Below are 11682 nucleotides of genomic sequence, written 5' to 3' on the forward strand. Positions count from 1 at the left end.
TAGGAGAAAATTGGCTCCTAACAGATCCCCCTTTCTTTTATAAAGACAGGCAGCTATTAAGTGGAGGGCACCAGGTCAGAGTTGGTTGAGTTACAGTTTGTAAAGGATGTTAAGACTTACCTCAATTTACATTTTTAATGTGTTCCATTGTCTAATTGTTCTAATAATATTTGTTGAAAATACCTCCCTTGCTTAATTTGAATGTCTTTGGTTCTTTGTTAAAGATCAGTTGATGTTATTTTGTGGGTCTGTTTCTGGAACATCTGTTCTGTAGCTGTGTCCATGCTTTCACTAATATTAGCCTGTCTTCATGACTGCAGCTTTACACCCACATTACGAAACCAAATAGTATCTGATCTGGAATTCCCCTCTGCATGATATGAATAATACATTTTATTACCATTGGTTAATAAAGAAGCTGCTTTGGACCTATTGCAGCCCAGAATAGGTCAAGGAGGGAATTCCAAGCGGATAGAGGAGAAGACAGTAGGCAGTCAGGGAGACAACAGGTAGCCGCCGGAGGAGAAAGATGCCCATGCACCAGTACCGGCAAGCCATAGGCCTCATATAGTATAAAATAAATATAAAATAATAGAAATGAGTTATTTCCAGATGTAAGAGCTAGCTAGAAATATGCTTAAGCTTATAGGCCAAGCAGTGTTTTAATTAATACAGTTTCTATGTGATTATTTCGGGTGTGAGTGGCCAGGAACGAACAAGTAGCTTCTGACTACAAGTATTCATCCTCCAACTTTGCCTTTCTCTTTCAAGAATATGCTTACTATTCTGGATTTTTCTTTTTCATGTAGGTATTAGTCAGCTTATTGAAATACAGGAAACAATGTTCTGGGATTTTGGTTGCATTGACTCTGTAGATCAATTTTGTAAGAGTTCATATCTTGAAAATACTGCCTTCTATTCATAAGCATGGGCTAAACTCCAATTTATTTAGTTATTGTCTTTCTTTCATTATTGACTTAAAGTATTTTCCTTCTATAGTTCTTCTGCATACTTTGTAAGTTTATGCCTAAGTATTTAATAAATGTTTTGTGGTAGTATAATGGAGGACATGAGTCATTGGGGATTCACACATATATTATTAGTATATATATATATATATTACACATGTATATATATATTTTCCTCTTCCTTTTCTTAATTCACATAATGTTCCTGGTAGAAAACATGTAACAATGCTCTTTTCTTATTTTTAACATTTTTAGTGCTGTGTTTTTATGAGTCCCACTCTTTTTAAGGTTGTGGAAAGACCCGATATAGACTGAAATGTAGAATCTGTGATGTACCCTCCAACAGACTGCACTTCCTGCCTGATGTCGTTTATTGCCTCCTTCACTTGCTCTGTCTTCTCTGAACAGCCCCCCCCCCCCCATTGCTCTGTGGAGAGACTGTGTGCCCTTCCGTGGCAAGGTTTCTGATTACTGTGTCTCATTTGCTGAGGATGTTCTCCCCAGTTCCACAATAGTCTGTTCTCTTACTTCATCTGAGTTCAGTTCAGTCCCATCAGAGTTATTCTACAGTCCTCTGTCTAGAAAAGCTTTGGTTTTTCTGCCCTTACTCTGCTGTAGGTTTTTTTATAGCATTCTCTCTGACAGGTTGATGATTCTTTGTCTGGAATTCTTGGAAACAGAAGTGTTTTGGATTATTTTTATTTTAAAATATTTGTAGATATGTTATGAAATATATTGAGTATAGGATCAGAATCAAAACAGAATTCATTCAAGTTTCATATCTTCCTTGGACATGTAACCTGAAGGTTATTTAACAATATTTTTTGTGCACATGCATTTTGACTGGAACCTGCTATGTGAGATCAGCTGTGGAGTTTTCCACTTAGTATGATGTTGGCATTTAAAAAATAAAAGAGTGTGGGAGGACTTTGGGCTTTGGGTATTTTAGAAAAAAATGTCCAACATGCAAGGTATGATATTTTTCTTGTTAGCTTTTCCCGAGACATGTAAGCTTCATGGAGACAGGTGTCCGTGTGCTCAGAATTGTGTCCTTGTTGTCCAGTGGGATGTGGGATAGCATGTAAAAGGTACTAATTTTTTGTTGTTGACATAAGCAAATAAATATTATGATTTTTCTGATTTCACAGTTATTAATAGGCTTTAAAACATTTATATTTAATCTTTGGATTTGGTAGACTATATATACTATGAACCATCTGGGTTGGATAAAAATCTTTTACTAAGAATTTGAAATACTAAAATTGGTGTCATTTAAAAGCAGAGTGTTTGCCCTGTACAGACAGTGCTTACACATGATCTACTTTACACTTCTTATGTTAAAGATCAGGAACCTGAGACCAGGTGATGTGAGTAGGTATCAGGCCACGCAGCTTGCTAGTCTCAGAGCTCTGATTGTGACTGGTAAACTGTGTGTTAGATGTCATACAACATGTCTGTTTAGTTTCTTAGTCACAGTTATTTTTTAATAATTGATTTTCTTTACTTGTAATTTTGCTATCTTTTCTTCAACTTCATGCTATATTAATTCCTCAATCTTTTAAATTTCATAGCTCTTGGGTACCACTGGGTGAATAGTGAATATCGGATCTCCTTTAGTTTTCTTTTTTCATAAGTCTAAGTTCAATTTTCTAATCAAAATTGTGATTATTATGAAAGTCTAATTCCTTAGTGACCCACCTAATTCTGAACTTGATATATCGTGAATGAATAAGCCTCACGGTAGCTTATTCATCCAGGTGACGCAGTATGGTTTCTTAAGGCAGACAATAGTGAAAAAGAGATTGTCCTATATTCTTTCATTTTCCTTTTCTCTGTCTGCTTATCTTGAAAGTTTCCAAGGGTTGTATGGCTTAATTCTCCACTGGTAGGCTTGATTAGCAAAGGTATCACTTGCCAAATACTGGGCAGTGCAGATATTTGTGACTCAGCTGTTAATGGTCTTAGAAGCCATCTTCCAAGAAGCCAGTCCATTTCCTGCCACCTAATACTGCTGCTTTGGGTGAATGTCAAGGAACGTGTTCAGGGATGCCCAGCTGGTGAGTAGGCGTGGCTCCAGGGCATCTGGTGACTGCCTTGCACTGGGAACTCAGTGAAATCTTGCCCTCCTGGCAGCTCCTCATTTTGAGATGAGCGTTTCCTTTTGTTTCACATGGCTTTCTCCATAATAAAGGAAAGCTTCCCTTTCTAAAGTTTTAAATGAAATGCTACAAAGTCACTTGTTCTCATGTGGGGAAGTGCATGACTATGCCTTTCAGAGGGACGTAACTTCTTTCCCAGAAAGCCTTGGAAAGCCTCGTTCTCACAGTGTCTGAAAGCTCTTGGAGAACTGGGCAGTATGGAGCTCAGCTTCATGTCTAGGCTCTTCAGCTTGTTTGTGCCCTCCTCAGATGCTTGATCTGTACTTGCTAAATGTACAGATTTGAAGATTTCTAGTGCCATAATGTTTGCTGTAATCAAGGAATTAAGAGTATCATTTATTGAAAGAGTGCTGTGATAGACTAACAGAGCTTGTATGCAAGGCACTGGCATCCTGTGTCAGTACCAGGTAGGAAATGTGAGTCAGACTGCATTGTCTGTCACCTAACCTTGACAAAATAACTTGACTGGAAAATACATAATATTGTATGATTGAAAATTGTAGTGTTTTTATTTTTGATCACATTATCTTAATCCTTAATTAATTTTTTAATTGAATGCAGCCTGTTTGCACTTGCAAGTAGAAGAAAGATGCTGTTAGCGAGACTTTGATTCCTTTGTGCTCATGTGTTGTTTTCCATGTAGTTATTGTGTTTATATTTTAAGCTCTTTTTTAAAAAAGATGGAGCTATTTCTTTATGGGAAGTCTGTAATGTGTTTTCGTACACTTTTTAAAAAAATTCTTACTTTGAAGTTAAATAAAATGGCTTAATTGAGAACCTTGAAATAGAGATGATAGTGAAACTTTAAAATAATGAAAAAGAACACTGATTTAATTACTACTTCAATCAGTAAAAAATATACTTTATAACTATAGTAATTTTTAAGAAAAAAGCCACACAGAAAGAAATATGAATGAGGATTAGTTAGGCGGGAGAAAAAAGTGGTATCCTTTTGTTAGGCATTAAAAAATTTTAATTAACTGCTTGCCCAAACACAACAATTAAAATGGCAATTACCTCTAAAGTAGCAACAGTGTAATTGCAGCCGCTGTGATCTAAAGCTAGGAAACAAAATGTTAATCTGGAATGAGCAGTTTAAATATGAAATTATGATATACTTGGCTTCCTGTAGTACAGCTGTCAAGCTTGGGCAGCTCGCTGGTCAATAGTGACATTCTATGTGTCAGTGAACAGAGTCTCCTGATACCATAACCCACAGTTCACACATTACTGAAGCTCCAACTGTCGAACATTCAAGTCCCCTGGTATTATTGTAGCTTCCAGACTCTCCTGACTGACTCATGTTTCATTCTTTGGCAATTTGCCCTAATGATATCCCTCAGGAGCTTTCAGCCTCTCTTCTTTCCATATTTAATCGTGTTGTATTAATCTGAGTGATGTGCAAACTGTGCTGCACAAATTGTCATTTCCTACAATATTTTCTAAGAGACTCACTAATTTTTTTCACTTCAACTTTTATTTATGGTACAAAATTTTACCTTAACTATATTTTCAATTTGAATATAAAATCTGCATATGATTCCTAAGAAACTTCTTTTGCTGTATGTGTGTTTTTTTGAAGGACCGTAGAGACACAGGCTTTTACATGTGGAGTTGGTAAAAACAGTGTATGCTATGTCACTGTGTCAATTGTCCTATGATGATCACTCATCTCTGATACCTTGAACATGCCTCTTTCTTTAGAGGGTCAGCAGCCCCTCATTATTGTTCCCTCTTTGTGAATTTTAGTTAACCGCCTGTCTCCACGGCTCGGCCGCTCTGCTCTACCCGATGTACTGGCAGCACATCTACATCCCCGTGCTTCCTCCACACCTGCTGGACTACTGCTGGTAAGCCGGCCTCGCCAGACCCCTCAACCTGGGTTTTACCATTAGAGTCTTGTATAGATTAAAGAAACCACAGAAACTTGACTCTCAGATAAGTTTTAAGTATAAAAGAACGTTTTTATATGCATTAAAATAGTTCATTCTAAAGATAATACAAATTTAGATTTGGCAGATGTATTTTTTTAAATTTTACAAATTTCTTTTGTGGTCATTTAGGAAAATGATATTTAAGTATGAAATACAATTTTATTTTGTGGCTCAAAGATTATACAATGGCTTTAGTGTCAGAGAACAATATCCCAGGTATCAGTGTTTATCTGTCAAATCTACCCATAATCCTATTGGCTCTTTGAGGACAAGCTTTCATACCTTTGCCTGTGATAGACACCCTTTTCCTTCACTTCCTCTCTTCTCAGTAGCACCCTGAAAACAGTATTGTGAAAGTGATTGTGTCTAGTACAAGAAATTTTGAGAGTCTGGTCTGAGGCAAAGTGTGCCTAAAGCAACCAAGAAAACCAGCATGGAAAGTGTGAGAGCAATTGTGAGAACTGGCTGGCTTTAGAAACAGCTCCCAGTGAGCTCAGTAATCTGAGTTCAGTCAGGCCAGTAGAAACTAGAACAATGGCCAATGGCCTCCTTGTTCTCTCTGACTGGAATTTAGCAAGGCTTCTCTATAGTAAGGCGAGACAAGGAGGAGACTCCAAAGCAGAAGCTTTGATTGTGTCTAGAGAAGCCACTCAAGAACTAGATCCCCAATGCTGTAGTTTTGGTATTCGAGGGTAAAGAATTGTTTTCACCATGTAATAACCTGCAGGCATAGTTAATTTTCAAGAAATTTGTTGAGATTTCTTTATCTGAATCATGCCTTTGTATAAATTCATGTTTTACACACACACACACACACACACACACACACACACACACACACACACACACAAAGATACACACACAAATACAGACACACACAGATATACACATAAACAGATACAAACACACACACAGATGCAAACAGACACAGAACCGAAATCATTTTGCATTGATGATTTTCTTATATCAAAGCTAGTATTAGTAAAAAATCAAAGTCCTTTTGAATTAATATATTTATTTAAAATTTTCATTATTTCCTTAAGGATTGTTGATTATTTAAATGTGCGATGTTTATGCAAAGGGGTGGTAGGTGTTTTATTAAATTTCTGGGATTAGCCTTCTTCAGAACAATGCTTATACTTGTCCAGATTGATTGCACTGCTATACTGTGTGTTTCCATATGTAGTAACAGTATTACTCTTGCTGTGAAGTAGGTAGGCAGTGACTCGCCATTGCTGTTCTTACCTTCGAGAACTTGAAAGGAAAAATACTTTTTATAGCCTGCAGGATGTACTTCAATTATATTATAAAGTGTAATGTGCACAAATCTAAGTATAATGCCAGATCAGTAAGTAAGTTTTTCTGTTATAATTTTAGAGTTTTCCTTTTGACCAGCATATTTAAAATATTTTTCCTACTTCAAGGCAGAGAATGCAGTTTGTTTACATTGACGTAGGCATAGATTTCTGTATACAGCGTTCTGTAACTAGACATTTATTTTAAAGTTCTCTTTTCTAAAAGCATTATACAATTAAAATATTTTGAGAACTAATTATATGATTAGAATCACATTTTGCAATATTACTTGCTTCATAATTTTTCTGACCTCTTATAATAACATATAAAATGTTCTGGCCTCTTATAATAACATACCTTTAAGTTCAATTCCATGTAGTATTATTATTTCCAGAAATATTTTTTTGACCCTGTTATCGAATCTTTAAGTAAGGAAAGTGTTATCCACTTTAAGTAAGGAACTTCTCTCTCCCCTCCTTTCTTTCTTATTGCTTGCTTGATTCTAATGCTAGAAATAGTGTTTAGGACAAGTTCTAATGACCTCCATGCAGTATTCTCTGGTTCAGAGTAGAGCAGTGGTATCTAAACAAGGAATTGTGTGAAACTTTCTGAGCCTTAAAGTCATATAATTGGCTCAGTTTTTGTTAAAGGATCTCTATCCATTTTTGTGACTTCATCCTATTGTAGAAAATATGATAGATTAAGCAGTATCCTAGGGAAAACCATTCTCCATTTACGTCCTTGATATTAGGATCATACTGATACATGCTGAAGGAAGAAAAATGTAAGTTATTCCCACAACAAAAAACTTACTTTAGTTCCAAATAGGGCCACATTTTTTGGGGGGTTGCATCTATCTTGGTTAACTTTTCAGAGTGATTGGGATGTTGCAAATCCTGAACCATTCGTGGATCAAGAAAACATTTCTGTGTTTGTACCTCGTGTTAGGGATGTGCCGTAGACTTGGCGAACCATAATGCCCTCTTGTGACCATAGATGAATAGCACATCTTGTTTCTTTGACACTTTTATTACATTGTTGGTTGGTCCATTCATCCATCCATCCATCCATCCATCCATCCATCCATCCATCCATCCCTCCACCTACCACCCACCCTTCCATTATTTAGTGACCACTTTTTGGAAAGCTATACTATGTAATTCAATAAATAAGCTTTACTTATTTATTTCCTGAAATACACACACACACACACACACACACACACACACACACACACCTCTGCACATCTTCATGCACACATCCAAGTATAGTATAATTATAATTATATTAATTATAATTGCTATAGCAGAATCACTCAGAGAGATCTGGGTGGACAGCACTCTTGCTCAATTCAGGAAAGCTGTTAGGTGGAAGTGATAGCATCCGTGTTTTCCTCTTACTCAAGCAAAGCAACAGTACTCGAGTATGGTCCATCTATCGTCAGACACTTCAAAACTGTCTGAACCCATAAGCATGTAGGAGTGAGTATGTGTGGCTGTAAGGCCACCAAGGTTATCATAGATTATTATCTGCTCAAGCAGTGCTTAAGTAAGTCATTTAGTCTAGATTATGTCTTTGAAACTATAACATTAGATTATGAGAAAAAAATTAAATAAAAAATGATATTCTTTCAGACTACTGTGATTGATGTAATATAGTATATGTTAGGTAAGCTTATTTGCAAGTAGCTTAAGAAGGAAAAAAAAAGGGTAATTTTGCTTAAAGATTCTACCACAAAGAAGAAATAGTTTAGAGCCGTCTTACTGTCTTTTCTAAATAATATCACAGACAGTAGGGCTTGAAGACAGCCTTACACATGAATAATGGAGCATCTTTATCACCATTAAACACTTACTGATGTACCAACACCCTCATCAAAGTAGAATAGCTATTCCAGCTGGGATTGCAGAGTGACTTTCCATGAGATTGGCTTATGTCACAATAGCACACGTACAGTTCTGTGGGAAAGAAACACTTATCCATTTGAATCTATAAACACTGTATTCTGTCAAATATCATAATGATTTTAGAAAATTATTTTGTAGTATTTTCAGTTCAAACATTTGTAAGTTTAGGAATTTGCTACAAGTTAGCTATAAAAAAATAGACTATACGGCCATGCTCAATGATCCCATGAAAGACTTTTGAGTTGATACATTGTTAAATTTATCATAGAAGCCTGCTACTATATAATTTTAGTTCTAGCTTAATTTATATGAGCATATTATTTGTATCTCAGGTTGCAAGTAGCTTTCAGAAACATTTCAAATGGTTTTTTTTTTCTGAATTATTTGTTAGTTTAGACTTTTGCTTTATGAAATGCTGGTTTCCTCAGTGTTTGTCCAATATTTGTAAGATGGGTATACTTCTTAGTTTTACAAGGCTCGAATATTTTGGTTAATACGCTTACTAAAATATTCTTTAGAATTTAAGATACTATGAACTTTTTGGTATTATAAACCTCATTGGTAAAAATATTGTAAACCTCAGAGGATCTGGAAGTTCACAGAGTGTTTTAAAGATACTATCTTTGATGTTTGATGGATGTGGTATATTTAAGATACTGAGAGTTGGCTGGCTGTTTTGTGACAATTGCCCAAAGTTGTGCTTGGAGCCCTGGGAAGTGATCTGCATTTTATGTCTTGTGTGGAATTGTAGAAGGAACCCCAGAACAAGAACTTAGCGATAACCAGCTTTCCCTCTGCCAGCCAGAGTGCAGCAGTCCACACTTGTTTCTATTTCCTTCTTAAGGCAGAAAATCCATTAGTTCCTAAGGAAATCAAGGCATGTAAGTAGTCAAGTGAAACTTACAGAATATCACACCAATGCCATCCAGATGCTCAGTTGTATAGACATTTTAAAAGAATGTAAAAGAACAAGGCTGCAATAAGCAAAGACAACTAGGAGCGAGAATTAACACAGTAATGAAATCTGCATGTACATAGTAATGAGAAACAACATGACTCATGGTTTCTGGGATTCTGGATATATAGACTATTTTAAGTCATCTTTAACTGACTGTACTTGGAACTTTCTGAGATGCTTTGAGACCACTCAGGGTATCTGTTAGCATTATCTCTCACTGCTTCTCTGCAGTGAAGTTCATATCTGGGAGCCTGAGCAGTTCTGTTTAGTGACAGTACTGTTCAGAGCATTATGTAAACCTTCGAGAAACAGGATTTGAGTTAGCAGAAAAGGTTGGTGTTAAACGTAAGAGGTAGCTATGGAAGGATCCCCAAAAATGTGATCCTAAAAAGTAGTTAGGTGTTCTCATATTGTTTATTATTTTCATAGGCGTCTGTCTGTCCTCATATTTTTCTGTTGGTTATTTTGTTTCAGATTTCAAGATGATTACTTTTCTTCCTGTATTTACTAACAACTATTTCTAACACTTTCCTGATTCATATGTTATATACTAAAATGATTTAGTATCTTTATTTTCTGCTGGAGCATAAGGTCCAGGAGGAAATATATCCCAACAACATTGTTTATTACCATATTTAAGTTTTTGTCCAAGGGCCTGGATCTGATATGCTCCAAAAATTGTGGCCTTAAATACTTAATTCAAACCTGTTCTTAGACTTGAAAATTTTTTATTAAAATTCTTATGTTAGTGGCAAAGATGGTGCTCATCTTTAATCCTAGTACTTAGTAGGCAGAGGCAGACAGATCTCTGTGAGTTTGAGGCCAGCGTGGTCTACAAAGTGAGTTCTAGAACAGCCAGGATACTCAGGAAAACCCTGCCTTGAAAAAAAATTATTATACTAGTAAGAATGAAAGTGAAATGAACCTGCAGGAACACGAGGACAGGAGCACAGAGCGGACTTGTTATGCCTACGTCACTGGTTCTAGAATAGTGACAACAGGATAGACCGACACAGTAAATAGTGAGTGACTCGTTAGGTACGAAACCACGACGATTCATTAAAATAACAGATAATCAAATTGAGCAGGAGTGTGTATAAAAGAAATTAGATACGTTGGGTGATTATTTAGAATATTTTTGCTATCAATTACATGGAAATGATTCAGTGTGACCTACACCTTGATAATCTTCTTAAATAAAACATCTTATTTAGGTATAGAACTTTTGATTTAATAATAAATGATTTCAAGTTTTTATATAAGCAAACATTAAATAATAATGGCCTATAAGATGAAATACAACTTTTATATATTGACTGTTTTTGAGTATCTGTAACATCTAATGGTGGAACTGAGCACTAGAAGTTAGTTTTTAAGCATTTGAATTGCTTTTGTGTTGTTTCAGTTTTAATGAACAATATGAATATATACATACATATATATTTTTAATTTAGTGCCCCAATGCCATACCTGATTGGAATACACTCCAGTCTCATAGAGGTGAGTATCTTTCTCAGTAAGATAGTTATGAAACTGATTTTTTAGAAATAATGGATAAAAGTTTTATTTAAAGCTTACTTGACTAATGCTGAGATGTACTAGATTGACATAATGGATGTATGTAGGGGGGTCATTTTCAGAAGGTGCCAATGAAATCCATTCACTTTTTGCAGTCTACTTGTTTGCCCTGTGGTGGCATGAAACCTGTGGAAATGGCTGTATTTCAAGTCATTTGGTCAGTTTTCAATACCAAAATCGTTCCTCGATGAACCACTGAGTTTTTGCAACTTGAGATTATTTGTATTTCACTTTTAGTACAATATTTTGTAATTAAACTTTATGTGCTAATGAGTCACCAAGTCAGTTTTCTTTTACACGACTTCATTATTTCCAGTTTGTCAGCTGATTTGTCAAAATGTGAGTTTAACATACTAGTGATAAACTTATTTAATAGAGTGTGGTAGGTCATTCCTGTGGGCTAGTCCTTAAGAGACTAAGAAAGGAGTCCCACAGTCTAGGCAGCCAGGACTTCCATGCCAAGTAGAACTAAAGAGAAGATCAGGTGTAGACTTTTCTAAGCTCAAAGTTTCTGTCCTGCTGTTAGAGATGAATTTAGTAGTTATTTTTCTTTTTATACTGTTATCTCATTTCAAAATGATTTTTGTTGCTTCCTTTATCCTTAAACTGAAACTTCTTAAGCTTTAAACACTTGGGTTGCAGTCAATGAGATTTGCAGAAAGCATGTCATGTGTGATTGGCATGTGTGTGCATTGGTGTATACCTTTAATCTCAGCACCCAGGAGGCAGAGGTAGGCTGATCTCAGTGAGTTGGAGGCCAGCCAGGTCTACTTGTTTCAGGAAAGCCAGTGCTATAAAGAGAAACCCTGTCTCGAAAAACTAAATTCAAAACCAAAACAAACAAAAACCAAAAAGAAAGGAAGGAAGGAAGGAAGGAAGGAA

General features: G+C 35.9%; 1 protein-coding gene across 2 annotated transcripts in view; it reads left to right on the plus strand.

Annotated features, from left to right (window-relative positions):
- The window catches only part of Dennd1b (DENN domain containing 1B), a 211429-nt gene that overhangs the window by 111073 nt on the left and 88674 nt on the right, over positions 1-11682 (plus strand). For both annotated transcript variants that reach the window (XM_005348448.1, XM_005348449.3), the window contains 2 exons: positions 4877-4977; positions 10677-10722. In XM_005348448.1, the coding sequence (XP_005348505.1) occupies positions 4877-4977; positions 10677-10722 (147 nt within the window). The remainder of the gene's footprint in view (positions 1-4876; positions 4978-10676; positions 10723-11682) is intronic.

The sequence above is a fragment of the Microtus ochrogaster genome, chromosome 6 (assembly GCF_000317375.1).
Source record: "Microtus ochrogaster isolate Prairie Vole_2 chromosome 6, MicOch1.0, whole genome shotgun sequence".
Classification (NCBI taxonomy): domain Eukaryota; kingdom Metazoa; phylum Chordata; class Mammalia; order Rodentia; family Cricetidae; genus Microtus; species Microtus ochrogaster.